Source organism: Emys orbicularis, chromosome 5 (assembly GCF_028017835.1).
Source record: "Emys orbicularis isolate rEmyOrb1 chromosome 5, rEmyOrb1.hap1, whole genome shotgun sequence".
In the NCBI taxonomy this organism is placed as follows: Eukaryota; Metazoa; Chordata; order Testudines; family Emydidae; genus Emys; species Emys orbicularis.
In genome coordinates, this window is record NC_088687.1 from 139,442,246 (window position 1) to 139,461,125 (window position 18,880).

At 40.6% G+C, this 18,880-nt stretch overlaps 1 protein-coding gene across 1 annotated transcript in view; it reads left to right on the forward strand.

The window, feature by feature from the left end:
• ATRN (attractin) overlaps positions 1 to 18,880 on the forward strand; it is a 243,572-nt gene that overhangs the window by 54,654 nt on the left and 170,038 nt on the right. The window contains exons 2-3 of the mRNA XM_065404708.1: positions 844 to 927; positions 7,327 to 7,440. Coding sequence (XP_065260780.1) covers positions 844 to 927; positions 7,327 to 7,440 — 198 coding nt within the window. The remainder of the gene's footprint in view (positions 1 to 843; positions 928 to 7,326; positions 7,441 to 18,880) is intronic.

Consider the following 18,880-nt stretch of genomic DNA (forward strand, 5'->3'; position numbering starts at 1 on the left):
TAACGTAGCTGAATTCGAAGTACCTTAGTCCGAACTTACCGCGGGTCCAGACGCTGCAGGCAGGCTCCCCCGTCGATGCCGCGTACTCCTCTCGCTGAGCTGGAGTACCGGCGTCGACGGCGAGCACTTCCGGGATCGATCCGGGATTGATTTATCGCGTCTAGACAAGACGCGATAAATCGATCCCAGAAGATCGATCGCTTACATCCGGACCAGGAAGTAAGTATAGACGTACCCTAAGAGTACTTGTGGCACCTTAGAAACTAACAAAAATAAATGTGTTAGTCTCTAAGGTGCCACAAGTACTCCTCATTCCTCTAGACTCTGCTTTTGAAAGTAATATTTCTTTGTATTTTGAAAGTTTTACTTTTATAGTAACTTTGCAGTTTGTTTAAACAAATCTTTCATTTTCTATTTGTTTTCACTAGAGTACTTATAAACAAGTACCTTGTTTCATCACTTTTGGCTGCTATACTAAGGGAAGCTCTATTGCCATCCTCCCTACATTACTCTTTCTGTACCTGTCTTCCGTTATGAAAGAAATACCATTTGTCTGAGTTGCTGGTCTGAGAAGGAAGCCAGATGAGAACACCACTTTGAACTTCCTGGCACAACTTGTGGGTACTCTGGCTAGTTACGAGAAGGGGTACAGACCAAGAGTACAGTAGCAGAATCCCAATTGTCTGATCCATTTGTGTGTGTATTTTTTTTATAATGGCCATTCAATAAATATAAACCTAAAGTTGGGTGCTTTAATCAGGGTATTTTTTGAACCTGAGATGTTTGGAAAAACTCAAGTATTTAATCACATTAGAAACCTACATTTCTAATTTTTATTTACAGGCTAACTGGATCTTCTGGATATGTAACAGATGGGCCTGGACATTATAAATACAAAACAAAATGCACATGGCTCATTGAAGGAAAGTAAGTAGCAAACATCTTAATTTTTAGAGAGCGTTATTTACAATAATTTTAAGTGCAATTCAATTAGTGAACACATTTAGACCTTGGTTTCACTCACTTTTATGAATTATTATGGGAAAGAACACTCTCACAATAATCAACATTGCACTTTCTTTCTAAATGATGATTTTCAAGGGCTTGACTGCTTTATAAAATTGGATAGTTGAAAAGCTCAAAACAAATAGAAGTTTGGTTTGGTGTTAAAATGACTAAAATATGGTTGCAAACTCTTCAGATTTCCGAATTTCAGATGTTTGGCTAGACTGCATTTGTAACTTTTTTTCTTTTCTTTCCCCAAATGCCAAAAGCAGAGAGCTCTAACTTTAAAAAATCCTGTGCATGAAAAAAAAATCAATTTTCAAATAAATGCTGAGCTTCTGTTGCTTTCCAAATGTGTATTTACTCATTAGTTCCCAATGACTTCAGAGGAATGGTTGCCCTTCTTGCAAAGGTCTCTTAAAGTCTGAAAAGGCAGTTGGGAATCTCCCACATCAGGGATCGGCAACCTTTGGCACGCAGCTCATCAGGAAAAGCTGCTGGCGGGCCGGGATGGTTTGTTTACTGATGGGCCGCGTGCCAAAGGTTGCCTGTTGCTGTTGTAACCCACACACCTCCTGGGTGTAGTGATCTGTTCTCCTCTAGTGGCACTGAGACCAGTTAGAGCAGGGGTAGGCAACCTATGGCACGCGTGCTGAAGGTGGCACGTGAGCTGATTTTTTCAGTGGCACTCGCACTGCCTAGGTCCTGGCCACTGGTCCGGGGGGCTCTGCATTTTAATTTAATTTTAAATGAAGCTTCTTAAACATTTTAAAAACCTTATTTACTTTACATACAACAATAGTTTAGTTTATATATTATAGACTTATGGAATGAGACCTTCTAAAAACGTTAAAATGTATTACTGGCACGCAAAAACTTAAATTAGAGTGAATAAATGAAGACTCGGCACCCCACTTCTGAAAGGTTGCCGACCCCTGATTTAGAGAGTAATGAGTCTGCTACAGTCTTAGTTAAGAGCCATGTGGCTTCTAGCTCATGCAGTAGAAGCTCATGCATTTAGCTCCAGAGGTCCCAGATTCAAGCCTGCCCGCTGATGACCGGGGTCTGTCAGTGTTACACTGTGACATTGATCATTTTTTATTGCTTTTACTGACTTTTGCAGTAATTTTAAGAGTGACACTTACAGTGTTTAGCTTCTAACGGTCATCTGATTAGTGGTTTAACCATCATAAATGTGTGTGTTTTTTGGATTTTTGTGTGTGTGTGGGTGAGTGCTGGCACCAGAGCTGCAAAATCAGTCTAGTTTTCAAACATTTGAACTGTCAGCTGTCATGCATTAAACGACATAGCTTTAAGTGAGGTTGAAGCAGAACTGTGGAACTCTGGAAAGAGGCTAAATGGGCAGGTTTCTGAGTAAAGACTAGGTTTTGTGATGGAATGAGTGACTTCTGTGCTGAAATTCCTGGGAGTTGAGGTCACTCAGCATCTTGCAGGATCAGGGTCCCTAAGATCCTGAAACAGCAAAGAATACATTTTTACCTATGTTCTCTGTACACTTAGGTTCCATTGGTTTTGTAGGAAGATTTGACTCCACCCTGTTTTGAATATCAAATAATAGAAGATGTCTGTGTTTGTCTCTGTGGTATGTTCTTTAAAATTCCCCAAAGCTCAGCAATTCTGTTATAACAAGCTTTAATCTCATATCACTAGGCTAAAGTTTTCTACTCGTTAACTTATTTTTACCAAAGAAAATGTTCTATTCACAATTCCCTGATAAATATCAACATAGCTAATCTTAGTTCATGTGCAGCGTTTTCTTGCATGTATCCGGCTGCTTTCCCAGGAAAACATATATTTTATGAGGAGTGAGCTAGAAATCTTCTTCCTCAGTCATACCACATCTTTAGTGCTGAGAGATGCACAAAATGAACGTGTGTTAATCGAAGTGCTGAGCTGTACACAAAGCTCTTCCAGCTTCACCTTCTCACTTGATTTTAGTCTTGGCATCAGAGGATAGTGTGAATGAGGGGTTCAAGCTGGGCAGAAAGGAGATAGTAGAGAATTATGCTGCCAAAAACAAAGTACACATCCTTACAGAAATAGTCTATACTATCTCTGGTTTGCCAAATGTAAAGATATGCAATTCTGAAGTATAGTTCCACTCTGAAAAGTTTCTATAAAACTATCAACTGTGCAGGTGTCTTTCTTCACCTCATGCTCGGAGTGAATCCTGTGCTGTTAAGAGAGCTCTAGAGTCTACTGTAGACTGTCTATAGACAAAGGTGTATAACAAGATCCAGTAGCTGGAAGTTGAAGCTAGACAAATTCAGACCGGAAATATGACTGCTGAACATTCCTTACCTTTTCATGTTTGGTAGGCTCACCATGCCTATAAAACAGGAACTGTTGGAACCTGCGAAGCACTTGTGGCAGACTCCAGCAAAGATTCCACCCTTCAAAGGGATTTGAGTACTTGTGTTCTCATCCAGTGCCAGGATCTCTTGAAGCAACTGTCCAGGAGAAGTTCAAACAGCAAGGACCTCCCAAACCAACACAAAGGGAGAAAGCTCCCGCTTTGTGGGGTCTATTTGGGCAATAAAGTCTACTTACTAGGCAGTCTCTAGATGTGAGAAACTAATTACCCAGAACTGCTAGCAAAATACAATTACTTGCCCTGGGACAAGCTGTCTCAATTTACAGTCACACTTTCTCTAGAGTCTAGGAAAGAGTTCAAATCTATAATAAATGAGGAGCAGCTGATATCTCGCACTTCTCTATGAGCTGCACTAGATGCCTCTAATACAGCGTTACTCACCACGGTCACATCTGAGATGTGAAGATTATCCTGGTTACAATCATTTGGGATTCCCATGGAGGTCCAAATAACAATTGAGTAGGGCTGTCGATTAATTGCAGTTAATTCACGCGATTTAAAAAAAAAATCCCAATTAAAAAAATTATTTGTGATTAATTGCAGTTTTAACTGCACTGTTAAATAATAGAATACCAGTTGAAATTTATTAAATATTTTGGATGTTTTTCTACATTTTCATATATATTGTATTCTGTGTTGTAATTGAAATCAAAGTGTATATTTTGCTTACAAATATTTGCACTGTAAAAATGATAAACAAAAGAAATAGTATTTTTCAATTCACTTTATACAAGTACTGTAGTGCAATCTCTTTGTAGTGAAAGTGCAATTTACAAATGTAGATTTTTGTTTGTTTGTTACATGACTGCAGTCAAAAACAAAACAATGTAAAACTTCAGAGCCTACAAGTCCACTCAGTCCTACTTCTTGTTCAGCCAATCGCTAAGACAAACAAGTTTGTTTATATTTACAGGAGATAATGCTGCCCTCTTCTTATTTACAATGTCACTAGAAAGTGAGAACAGGCATTTACATGGCACTTTTGTAGCCTGCATTGCAAGGTATTTTCGTGCCAGATATGCTAAACATTCATATGCCTTTTCATGCTTCAGCCACCATTCTAGAGGACATGCTTCCATGTTGATAACGCTCATTTAAAAAAATAAGTGTTAATTAAATTTCTGACTGAACTCCTTGGGGCAGAATTGTATGTCCCCTGCTCTGTTTTATCCGCATTCTGCCATATATTTCATGTTATAGCAGTATTGGATGATAACCCAGCACATGTTGTTCATTTTAAGAACACTGTCACTGCAGATTTGACAAAACGCAAGGAAGGTACCAATGTGAGATTTCTAAAGATACCTACAGCACTCGACCCAAGGTTTAAGAATCTGAAGTGCCTTCCAAAATCTGAGAGGGACGAGGTGTGGAGCATGCTTTCAGAAGTCTTTAAAAGAGCAACACTCCGATGCGGAAACTACAGAACCCGAACCACCAAAAAAGAAAATCAACCTTCTGCTGGTGGCATCTGACTCAGATAACGAAAATGAACATGTGTTGGTCTGCACTGCTTCGGATTGTTATTGAGCAGAACCCGTCGTCAGCATGGACGCATGTCTTCTGGAATGGTGGTTGAAGCATGAAGGGACATGTGAATCTTTAGCGCATCTGGCACGTAAATATCTTGCGACGCCGGCTACAATAGTGCCACGAGAACGCCTGTTCTCACTTTCAGGTGACATTGTATACAAGAAGTGGGCAGCATTATCTCCTGCAAATGTAAATAAACTTGTTTGTCTGAGTGATTGGCTGAACAAGAAGTAGGACTGAGTGGAGTTGCAGGCTCTAAAATTTTACATTGTTTTATTTTTAAATGTACATAATTCTACATTTGTAAGTTCAACTTTCATGATAAAGCGATTGCATTACAGTACTTGTATTAGGTGAATTGTAAAAAAACAAAAGAAATAGTATTTTTCAGTGCAAATACTTGTAATCAAAAATATAAAGTGAGTACTGTACACTTTGATTTCAATTACAACACAGAATACAATATATATGAAAATGTAGAAAACATCCAAAAATATTTAAATAAATGGTATTCTATTATTGCTTAACAGTGCGATTGATCATGTGATTAATCGTGATTAATCTTTTTAATCGCTTGACAGCCCTACAATTGAGGGCTTTCTCTTTGAGGACAATGAATTTCTTAATTCAAAGACAGATGAGGCCTTCCATTCTTTAAATGACGCCCAGGCTGATCCACATTCCCTAGGCCTGTATGTCTCAGCTCCAAGAAGGAAGAGATAAGGGATCCATGTTTATTCAGACTCAACTACCATTTCAATTCATGTAACTTTAAAATACTTCACCACCCTCCTATCTAGGGCCACATTGTGTTTTCTCATCATACAGTAGATCAGGGGTTCTCAAACTTCACTGCACCACGACCCCCTTCTGACAACAAGAAATTACTACACCACCCAAGGAGGGGGGATCGAAGCCTGAGCCCGCCTGAATCCCACTGTCACGGTGGGTGGGACAAAGCCAAAGCCTGAGCCCCCACCAGGGGGCCTGTAACCTGAGCCTCGCCACCCAGGGTTGAATCCCTTGGGCTTTGGCCCTTGGCGGTGGGGCTCGGGCTTTGGCCCCGAGCCCCTGTAAATCTAAGCCAGCCTTGGTGACCCCATTAAAATGGGGTCACAACCCACTTTGGGGTCACAACCCACAGTTTGAGAACAGCTGCAGTAAATAGATTCCTGAAAGTCCTCATAGATGTTTATTTCTCCCCAATTTAGGAACCCCCTTCCTCTTTGTGCCTCAGTAGAGGATTAGCAAGGTTGATGGGGTTCCCCCCCCCTTTGAGCCTTTAGCAGCTTGTTCCCTGTACCACCTTCCAGTGAAGACTGCTTTTTTGAGTGGCCGTTGCATCAAAGGATAGGCAAGATTTAGGCCCACATGGCAGGTCCCCCTTGTATAGTTTTCATAAGGATAGTGTCACAATCAGACCTTGTTTCAAGTTCCTTCCAAAAATTGTTTGAGTTCCATATGATCCAGTCTGTTCATCTCCCAGTTTTCCTCCCCAAGCCTTACTCAGCCCCGGGGAAAGCTGAGTTTCACACACTTGTAGTAATAGTAAGGGCACTGCCTTTTTATATTGACAGGCCAAAACCATTCAGGAACACACTTTTACACTGTTTGTGGCCTTTGCAGAAATGGTTAAGGGTCAGTCATTATTCTCTCAGAATATCTAAGTGGGAGTCCAACTGTATGAGGACTTGCTATGGGTTAGCCAAGTTAGTCACTTGGTCCCATTAGATCTCAGGCCGCCTCTGCTGCCTGTTTCAAAAACATCCCTACTTCTGAAATTTATAGGGCAGCTACTCGGAGCTCAGTACACACCTTTGCAAGGCACTACTCTTTTGTCCTCTCTAGTCATTGTTTAAGTATCTTATGCTGTTCTGTATATGTTGTTATACCATATTTATCCAATTCCATGCAAACAGATAAATGTTTGTTAGTCACCAATAGTGGAATCTATTTTTTTTTCCAAGTCATTGTCTAATAATTGAATACTTACCTTACAGAAATTGAGATGTGTGGATATCATGGATACCAAAGATATCATGACCCACCCTCCTTTCCCGCTTTTAGAGGCCTCTAACTACAGAATTCTGTATTGGCATAGGAACAGCCTGCCTTTAATGCCTTTGGGGGGCTGGGGTGGGGCGGCGAGGATATCCTGGGCACAGGTGTGGCCCCAGTGGACACTGCTAGCCAAATCTCACGCATGGGGTGCACAGAGTGGAATCTAAATAGACAACACATCTTGAGAAATCACAGTTACTGTAAGGTGAATAACTGATACATTTTTTTAGAGTTACTTTGAGAGTGAAACTTCATATCAAGGCAGTTGTTTGGGGACGCTGTCCGTTGTGGGTTTTTTGTATGGTTAATTTTAGTGTTTGTTTTTTGTTTAGGCCAAATACAATCCTAAGGCTTCGATTCAATCACTTTGCTACAGAATGCAGTTGGGACCATTTGTACGTGTATGACGGAGACTCAGTTTATGCTCCATTAGTGGCAGCTTTTAGGTAAGTCCTACCACACAGTATGAAGCTAATTGTATATTATGCTATTGTTTTACTTGACTCCTAAATGAAGATTTGGCTTTCCAAGGGGGGAAAAAAAGGTCTAAGTATCATGAATATATAGCTGTGTGTGTGTGTGTGTGTGTGTGTACTGGTGATAAGTGTACTGTTACTCAAACCATAGCCAACCAATAGTAAAAACTGTTAGTATTTTGCTGAGGGATGGATCAGGGGATTTAACAGTAGTACACTTGAATCCTTATTTTGTGGAAAAAGAACAGGAGTACTTGTGGCACCTTAGAGACTAACAAATTTAGTTGAGCATAAGCTTTCGTGGGCTACAGCCCACTTCATCGGATGCATGTAGTGGAGAATACAGTAGGAAGACACACACACACACACACACACACACACACACACACACACACAACGTGAAACAATGGGTGTTACCATACAACTATAAGGAGAGCGATCAGTTAAGGTGAGCTATTAGCAGGAGAGAAAAAGAACTTTTTGTAGTGGTAATCACAATGGCCCATTTCCAGCAATTGACAAGGAGATGTGAGGAGCTGTAGGGAGGAGAAATAAGCATGGGGAAATAGTTTTATGTTGTGTAATGACCCATCCACTCCCAGTCTTTATTCAAGCCTAATTTAATGGTGTCCAATTTGCAAATTCATTCCAATTCAGCAGTCTCTTCTTGGAGTCTGTTTTTGAAGTTTTTTTTGTTGTAATATTGCGACTTTTAGGTCTGTAATCGAGTGACCAGGAAGATTGAAGTGTTCTCCGGTTGGTTTTTGAATGTTCTAATTCTTGACGTCTGATTTGTGTCCATTTATTCTTTTACGTAGAGACTGTCTGGTTTGGCCAATGTACATGGCAGAGGGGCATTGCTGGCACATGTGTGAAATACAGAAACCCTGATTTTTTTTAATATCGAAAATGTTTAATTTGATGATGTTCATTATGCAAGCCTTATGTAAACTACAAAATCTGCCCTTAAAGTATCAGGCTTACACCTGGTAGTGAATTTACTATGTTATAAGTTTGGGTCTTGCTTGTGTGACTGGAACCAAGCAGAACTATAGCCATACATGCCTCACAAACAGATCAGCAACCCCCTCAATTATATAGTTTAAATAAAACCCAAAACGTAAAGCTAGTTTCTTCCAGTAATTTTGGAAGAGAGATTCTTGTTTACTTCTCATGAAGTCGTTTGGATACCACAGTGATGGACCTTTTAAAAATGAATACAGGTAGAGTGATGATCTCCTGGGGACGAGGGAGATTTGGCAGTATTGGTAGTAACCTAAGGCATTATGGCTACTGGTGCCAAGAGGTTAATGTTGTAAGTACAGAAAAAAGACCTAATCCAATATAAAAGGAGTACTTGTGGCACCTTAGAGACTAACAAATGTATTAGAGCATAAGCTTTCGTGGGCTACAGCCCACTTCTTCGGATGCATATAGAGTGACACACACACACACACACACACACACACACACACACACACACACACACACACACACACACACACACACACACACACACACACACACACACCATGAACAGGTGGGAGTTGGCTTACCAACTCTGAGAGGCCAATTAAGTAAGAGAAAAAAAAACTTTTGAAGTGATAATCAAGATAGCTCAGTACAGACAGTTTGATAAGAAGTGTGAGAATACTTACAAGGGGAGATAGATTCAATGTTTGTAATGGCTCAGCCATTCCCAGTCCTTATTCAATTCTGAGTTGATTGTGTCTAGTTTGCATATCAATTCCAGCTCAGCAGTCTCTCCTTGGAGTCTGTTTTTGAATATTAACATTTTGTTATACCTTAAGGATGCTTCCTGTAAACTAGGGATGGGCAAACTACAGCCTGCAGGGAGCGGGGTCTGGGGCTTGTCCCGCTCCGGCGCTCCAGCCGGGGAGCAGGGTCGAGGGCTGGTCAACGCTGCTTCCGGAAGCAGCGGCATGGCCCCGCTCTGGCTCCTACACGTAGGGGCAGCCAGGGGGCTCCGCTCTGCACACTGCCCCCGCGCCAAGCGCCGCCCCCGCAGCTCCCATTGTTCGGGAACCGCAGCCAATGGGAGCTGCAGGGGCAGCGCGCAGAGCCGCCTGGCCGTGGCTCCGCATAGGAGCCGGAGTGGGGACATGGCCGCTGCTTCCGGGAGCCACTTGAGGTAAGTGCTGGCTGGAGCCTGCACCCCTGAGCCTCTCCCCGCGCCCCAACCCCCCGCCACAGCCCTGATTCCCCTCCTGCCCTCCAAACCCCTCGGTCCCAGCCCAGAGCACCCTCCTTTACCCCAAACTCCTCATCCCCAGCCCCACCCCAGAGCCCGCACCCCCAGCCGAAGTCCTCACCCCCCCCCAACATCCTACTCCCCCTCCCCAGCCCGGAGCCCCCTCCCGCACCCTGAACTCATCATCCCCCAGCCCCACCCTGGAGCCCGCACCCCAACCCCAATTTTGTGAGCATTCATGGCCCACCATACAATTTCTATTCTCAGATGTGGCCTTCGGCCAAAAAGTTTGCCAACCCCTGCTGTAAACACTCTACCTGTATTTAGGGCTCAAAAAGAGGAAGCACAATTAGGATATCATATTATTTTCATTCCTATTTTATATATGGGAAAATTTTGGGCTTTAAAAAGAAAATTAAGTGACTTGGCTTTGGTCATCAATTTGGGTGATGTCTGAGCTGGGGAAAAAATTTCATTTTCCTGACTTCAATCATCAGCTCTTATCAAGCTGATTCTTAGTACATTGCTGAACAGGTGGAATAAGCATGATATGTGCCTCCAGTTTTTATATATTTTCCCCAAATTAGTTGGTTTTTAAAATGAGGTTATAGGTAGTTCATAGCATTAAAATTTGTGATTCATAGTTTAAAATCATGTTGCAAATCACCAGGAAGTCTGTGCCTGAAAATTTGAGCATAATGCAGTGGCGCTTTTGAGGTAGAAAAATTATATTCAATTATTGTTTAATTGCTGCTTTAGTTGGCATTTGAATTACACTCTTCATTAGTACAGAGCTGATTTGCTCTCTAAACTGATTTGAAGAAATAGCAGATGCCTCTAATCCTGATGAAGGGTGAAAAAAGGCATCTGTTCAAAAATTCTCCTCCTACCACCATAACACAAGAGAACTGTTTAGAATTTTTAAGGAACTATGGCCATAATGCCTCACTTTTCTTTGCTTGGGTTGAATTTTAATATTTACTGTTATCACTTTCTTTAGCTTTTCACTTCGTTCCCTTATTGACTGTGCTGACAGAGAACTTGTAGGAATTAAAGGTTGCAGGGTGTGTGCTTTTAAACCTTCAAAATTTGGTATTAAATAATGTGAATGCTACCCAAATCTTGCTGCTGCTTACATAACCCCTCTAAGATGTAGCCTTTTTTCCCTCTTTCCATATTGCTAAAACATGTCCAAGCGCTTACCTCTTCCCCTTGTGCCTTTCTGACCATTCAAAATATGGCTGCTAAAATAATTTTCCTGACTTGTCATCCTGAGCGTGTTGTTAATTGAGCCCCTCTGCTGGCTCCCCCTTCTTCCCCACATCAGATAAAATTTCTTGTTCGTACCTTTAATACGCTTCACAACTTAACCCTCCGCTTGCATGTTCCTAGAACACATCTCCCCTCCACCCCCCCCAACCGGCCTGTGCTCCACCAGTGATACTAGCCTTCGTTGTCCGTTTCTCCCACAAACATTTTTTTACTTCCATGCTGCCCGGTACATCCTACCTCAACTAATCTGCAAGATCTATGTACCCTATCCTTCTCAAGACATGCTTCTATCATGATGCCTAGAGTAAATTGTCAACTGATAATGGCTGAGCAGGTGCCAACAGGGGTTAACTATTGTGCACAAAACATGTGAGAGTGGTATTATTTGTATTACACTAGCATCCAGAGTCCCAGTCAAAAGGGGGAATACAGACACATAGGAAGAGACAGATTTTATCCTCAAAGAGCTTAGACAAAATGCAAAATGTGGGTGTAACAAACAAATGTAGGGAAGATGAGGGAATAGGGGTAAAAAAATGTGCCTAATGCAGGTTTCAAGTCACTCCGTTTGTTTGACTTGAAACTTGAAAATTTGTGGGCACTGCTAGTCTATGTAACCATATTTTCCGCTGTTTCCTCATCCTACCTCCATTTCTTTGTTACAACCACTTGATGTATCTGATCTTTAATAAACTCATACATTTGGGACAGGGAATGCTTACCTCAATGGGGCCTTGATCTGACTAGAGCTTCAGGACCCTACCATAACACGAGATGTAGAAGTAGTAATAGTCTGTGTTGCACATTTCCTTTTCTATTCTGTTCCCTATTTGCTAAGTTAAGATTTGTTATGTGGGGTGATAAGCATTAATTAGAAACCTGTATCTTCGAATATGCTGGTATAGATTTACTGTGGTACATTTTCAGTTGCTCATAGCTATTAGCTTAACAAATCCGCTTGCATATGCAAGCGCAGCTGCTCAATGGTGTATTGAAATATCTCATCGCAACCAACCTAGAATTGTGCTATCGGAACCTTGCCTCTGACTTCTTGAGCTTATGCTGAGCCTTTTCTTCCTGCTCTTTCTACCCAAAGGTGCCGTGACCTAGAAGAATGAGCTTGGGGTTTGTTGTATCTGCCTTATAGCACTCTATAATGAAGACAAATATCATTGCTTACATTTTGCAAATGGAATAACTGAAGCACCAAGAAGTTTATATGGCCAGTGACACTTAACAAATCAGTGCCCAAAATAGGTCTGTTCACTGCTGTTCAGATACTACAGTGATGGGCAGTGGAATAGAATGCTCAGAGAATGTCTATGCCTCATTCAGTCCAAATCTGATATTTTGGATGGAGCTGAACTACAGTAAAGTTGAGCATTAAAAAAAGCTGCATTTCTTATTACAGAACACTGGTGCATACATCCATTGAATTCTGTTTATCCAGGAAGGGATGTTACATATTTGCTGGAGAAGAGATGTCTGAACAAAATCTTTTTTACATTTGTTTCAACTCAAAGTTCTAGAGAACGTATTGCAGGGAAAACCCAGAATTCGCAATGGAGTGAGCTAGGTTGCTCAAAATGTCTTCATTTCTAGTATCCAGGGTCCTGGAAGTTCTCAGAGAAAGAGGCAAGACCTGCTCTTCACACCTATGCTCTCTGTATGTTTTATATTAAAACCTTGATTGGAAGTAAATTTAATGGACTTTTCCGTTTGAGAGGCATAGGTTCATAATTTTAAGGCCAGAAGAGACCACTGGACCGTCTAGTCTGACCTCCTCCATAACACAGGCCACAGGACTTCTATTAATTAATTCCTGCCTAAAGTACAATAGTGGTGATTGAACAAGAGCATATCCTTGAGATAAAATAATCTTAATTACAATATTTCCAGTGATGGAGAATCCACCACTACCCGTGACAGGTTGTCTCCATGTTAATTATCCTTTGTTAAAAATGCACACCTTATGTCTAGCCTGAATATGTCTGGCTTCAATTTCTAGCTATTGGATCTTGTTATATCTTTGTCTGCTAGATCGAAGAGCCCTCTATTATCAAATATTTGTTTCTCATGTGGGTACTTGTAAACTATGATCAAGTTACCTTTTAACCTTCTCTTTGATGAGCTGAATAGATTGAGATCCAAGAGTCTTTCACTGTCAAGCATGTTTTCCAATCCTGTAATCATTCTTGTGGTTCTTCTTTGAACCCTCTTCAATTTATCAACATCTTCTTGACTTGTGTATGCCAGAACTGGGCATAGGATTCCAATAGCGGTCTCACCCCAGTGCCAGTTATAGAGGTAAAATAACCTCTGTACTCCTATTCAGTATTTCCTCTGGTTATACTTCACAGAATCACATCAAGCCACAGCATCACAGTGGGAGCTCATGTTCAATGGATTATCTACCATGACTCCCAAATCTCTTCTGTTATCACTACTTCCCATGATAGAGTACCTCATCCTTTAAATATGGCATACACTCTTTGTTCCTAGATGTAAGGCCTAACATCTGGCCATGTTGCAACACACATTGTTTTCTTATGCTCAGCTTACAAAACAGTCCATATAGCTCTGTAGTGGCCTGTCCTCTTCATTATTTTACTCCAAGGTGTGCCATCTTCAAACTTTATCAGTGGTGATTTTATGTTTTCTTTAAGATTTATTGATAAAAACATTAAATGGCATAGAGCCAAGAACCAGTCTGTGTGGGACCTTGCTAGAAACACACATGCTCAGTGATCATTCTTTGTGTACAATTATGTTTTGAGACCCATCAGCCAGTTTTTAATCTATTTAATGTGTACTAAGTTGATTTTCTGTCATTTTAGTTTCTTTATCAAAATGTCGTGCAGTACCTAATCAAATGTCTTTCAGAAGTTTGCATGAAGTGGATTTCTGTTTACAGCTGAAGAGGTTTTGAGAGTAGAAAGTGTCCCTGGTCTTTTTAAACTAAGGACTCTGAACTGAAAATTGTCACTTGATGGATTGAAGAAGAATAGGTATTTTTTTTTTGTCAGGAGCTTAAGTCTTTGGTGCCAGATATTTAATTGATAGCAATAGGATTCATGCTGAAAAATAAGTTTTGGCACCATAGGAGTTAACATGGTTAAATTAACATAGGGCATCTGTCCATGAATAACTACTTTTAACACACTGGAAATATTTTAATAAGTCACCACTGTGGTGGTAAAACAAGGCATTTGTTGTTCTTACACTTGTCCCTTGCAACAGTTGGTTTCACTTGACATACTGTAATGAATTATGGGCTTTACAGTAATGTATCTAAAGTGGCATGAATTCATTATTAAGCTTGTTCGTGGGACATATTTACTAAACTAAGATTGATACTGTTTTCTTAGCATAGTTTAGAAGAAGGACAATGTAACCTAGATATTAAAGTGCCGATCAAGCAAAAAGAACCATTTGAACAAGCCCCTGTGCCCGCATGAAGCATCGTTGACTTCTGGGGCACTCTGCATGGGTGAAAGTGTCCACCTTTATTGCTCTTAATGTAGGATCAGACCTGTAATGGTTTCAAGGACCTGAGCTGCCGGGTCTATGTTAAACTAAGATAAAATGGTGTTCCCTTGCTTACATCACTGTACGGGGAATAAGTGTACTGGTAGCCTTCCTACCACAGTTTTGTGTTACCTTTGTCCTTTTTCTTTTCCTGTTGTCTTTTGTATCTTTGTATTTTTCTCTGTCCCATCACAGTTCTCAAGTTGTCTCTTAGCTGTTCCACTCTCTTCTGTGGGCAGGCAGCGCTAATTAGTCTTTTGACCTTTGATATGCTGGAAGGTAATGTCTCGAGAGAACATGATTCTTGTATATGCACTGTGCTGCCTGCATCCTGCAGGGAGAAGAGACCACACAAGAATGGGAATTGTTAAAAATGAAGCATGCAGTGGGGAGAGAATATAATAGAGCAGGGGAGATAGGGCTTCTGCGTACTGCTGTCAGCTCTGCCATTGACTCTGCCAGTCAGACAATTGCTGCATTAGTTCCCGCACCTATAAAATAGGGAAATTTTACTTACCTTACCTGTATGTTGAGACTGACTATTGTGAAGTGCTCTGAGATCCTCTGAGAGATGTAGGGATGACAACCTCTGAAACAGGCTAGTCTAGAGCAGAGTAAGGGCTCCAGGAGATTGTGGACCAGATTAAAGCACATTTTTTAAAGGTTGTCATCTTTCCAATTCTCCCCATTATTTACTTGCATCAGAATTCGGTAATGTAAAAACAAGTGCAGAGTACTTCACTTAGGAAGGAAAAGTCAAATGCACAAGTACAAAATGGGGAATAACTGTCTAGGTGGTAGTACTGTGGAAAAGTATCTGGGGGTTATAGTGAACCACAAACTGAATGAGTTGTCAATGTGATGCAGCTGCCAAAAAGGCTAATATTATCCTCGGGTGTGTTAACAGGAGTGTTGTATGTAAGCCACTGAAGGTAATTGTACTGCTCTGCTCAGCACTGGTGAGACCCCAGCTGGAATACTGAGTCCAATTTTGGCTTACTCCAGAGTGATACTAAACATTGTTTAACATAATCACGGTTGGTCTGCCTTTTAAGGCAGCTATATTGTCAAATATTCATTACACATTTTCAAGACTTCGTACTTGTGTGTAAAGGCTTTTGCCATATGTTTTGGATCACGGGTATGATGCAGTTCTGCAAATAGCAGCATGAAGATCACCACATCATCCACATTTCAGAGAGTACGCAAAGAGGAATGTTGTCTAAGATTCCATACATGTTGGATTAAACAATTAGTTGATGCAGTACCATCAAACATTCAAATCCATCCTGATGTTTCTCTCTCAGCTGGATTAATTTATTCTCTTCAGCCTCTTCAGATATGTAGTCACTAGAGTTGTCTAGTTTATTTCCCCCACTCCTTACGTTTGCAACAGTTACAGTTTTACAAACATGTATTTAAAGAATTTTGGTACTAAACAGTAACTTGATTACATCAGGGCTCACAGAGTGTGACAAACGCATGTGGAAAGGTCAACATGCCATTCAAAGAAAATGGAGAGAAATAAATTGAAATAAGGGAAAAGCAGCAGGAGACAGATGTGAAGAGTGACAGACATATATCTTAACTCTTGCCACATAAATCCTGAACACCACTTCCTCTAAAATGAGACAAATACCTGTCACCTTTCAGCCATTTTAAAAGTAATTTTCTTAAGTTTATATCTGTTTTATTCCTTTTCTTATTACTTCTCATTCACTTTTTCTCTTCCATGTTCCTCCTCTGTCATTACTGTACTCCTTTCTTTTGCCTGTATTTTCTTCCTGATTTTGCTGATCCCAATTCCTTCCAATTCTGGATTGGCTATGCTTTGATATTAATAGTACATGGTGGATGATTAGAGAGGCAGAGAAAGGTATGCTGTCCCTCTGGTCCATGAGTTGTTGTTCTGCCCTGGCTGAATTATGTTGAGATGACTATTTTCATATGGCAGAGACTTGCTGTTCCCGTATTCATCTTTTACAAAGTGAAACGGTACTCCTCAAGCAACAAAGAGAAACTTATTAGACTTTTCATCTTTGACGTGTTGGAAGATAGTATCTCAAGGGAGATCATCTTCAGATCAGCAGTCTAAAATTTCAAAATGAAACAAATGTCTCTTATGCATGAATAAACTATGAAAAGGAATTAATTGGGTGCTATCGATTAAAATTTCCAGGATCTGGGATAAAAAAATTGCATCTGGCTTTCTTACAAAAAAATGTTTTACAAAATCATGTTTGTGGACATACTGGAATGGAAATTGTCTAGCCAAAACATCAGATGATGCAGAATTTTGTGGCATGTTAATGAAATGAAGCATGTAGCACGTACTTAGTTTGGTAAGGTGCAGGCCACATGCCAACTTCTAACAAGTAGTGTCTTTGGAGAGCTTAGCTGTACTACCATGGCCAAAATGTGTCTTTGTAACATGCATGGTGCAAACTATTGCAACTTCTTGTTTTCATTTTCAGGTGTCAAAACATAGTGAAAACTTCTGATAATGGGCAGGCAGGGTCTGTAGTATTCCCAGCTGTTGAAGCAGGGAATCGTATAATAGCACCATTAATATGGAAGTACTTATGTGGGGATTGAGATTTTATAGGCAATTAGGACATTTAACTGTGACTAGCAGGGTGGTTAGTAAAAGTTTCACTGCATATTGCTTTCCTGGGCTGGAAAACTCAAGGATAAATAGGAGCATTCTATTTATGTAGCCTTGTGAACGAGTCTTTGAATTAATTTGTTTTATTTTAGATTCTGAAAGGGAATGCACATTTTTAACTTGGGAAAATGTTCCATTTTCAGCATTGCTTTTTAGTCAGTCCTGCCCTTATATGAAGTCAAGCTCATCTACCTATCCCTGTAGAATCAGCTTCTTTACATGAGAGCTTCAGGACACTAGATTTCTACATGGTGCATGCCTGCATACAGAACTAACTGTTGCATCTAAAGTTTCCTTAGAAACAGTTCTTTCTCTTGCCAGTCAAGGTTTTGGGGAGAAGATTTGACTCTTCTATTTTTAATTTAAATTCGATTTAGCTACTGTTAAAATATTCCTGCTGGAAAATAGAATAGAGTTTGAGGGTGGGAGGAAGTTTGATGGAGATGCGGGAAAAGTTTTGCTGTTAGAAACAGAAAGGCAGAATGTTCATTAAACACAGGTGTTAAATACAGCGCTTTAATACATAAAGATAAAAATGGATGTATGCTTATTGGGTGTGTCTTTATTGGAGGGGGACTGACTAGTTTCTCATTGTTAAACTTAAAGAATTTGACCCTTCTCTTCAGATATCAAAGATTTTTTTAGCAAACCCAATAATGGGTTAGTATAGAAAGACTCTTTTGAAAATGTTACCTAAGCCCTATTTTTCCAGTGACTTAGACCCTTAGGAGCTAAAGCTCTTTTGAAAACTGCACTTAGGCTCTTTTGAAAATTTTGCCTCAGACTTTCGGTCCAAATTTTTTGTATGGCACAGTGATGAGGAGGAGTGAGAGAAGTATTTTCTTTGAGTAGAATTTCTGTTTTGAGACATCTTGAAGATTACTCCAGCCAGATATAAAGAAAATAGTTTTTCCAAGAGCCGAGTTGGTTCCTTTAAGCTTTCCCACCTCCATTCTTTTTTCTACATAGTTAAGATTGGTAGTCCATCGCTGATGATGATGATGATGATATTATCGGAGTTCTCATCTATGGCTACACACATGACTCCAAAGTTCGAACCCTGATGCACAGAGTCGGCTGCGCTGAGGGCATGGGAAGTCTGTATCTATGATGATTGATGATGCAGCTCTGTGGTGCCATTCACGTATAGCCTGGAGATGATTTTGTCGATCCTGCTCAAATCTGTTACATGCTGATCTTGTCCAAGACCACCAGTGAGTCCTGTTCTGAGCCATTTGCTCAAGTTCTTTGGGATTGATGCCAGCCCACTGGAGACTGCTCTTCAGAGTATCTTTGAAGCACTTATATGGATGACCCTTCTTTCTTTTGCCCTGACTCAGCTCCCCATAGAAGATCTGTTTTGGTAGATGGTGGTCTTCCATTCTGATGACATGTCCGGTCCAGCCAAGTTGTGCTCTCAGTAACATTTCCTGAATGCTGGTTGTGTTTGCTCTCTCAAGGACCTTAATATTGGTCACTCTGTCTTGCTAGTGAATTCTCATTATTGAGCGGAGGGAGTGCATGTGAAATTGCTCAAGCTGTTTAATGTGATGTCTATAGAGAGTCCACATCTCAATCCATACAGGAGAGATGTTAGAACCACTGCACTGTAGATCTTCATTTTAGTGGAGAGACGAATGTTGTGTTGGTTAAGGACTTTTGTGAGTTGACGAAGGGCCTGACTGGCTTTACTAATTCTGGAGGAAATTTCCTTATCATGGGAATTGTCACTC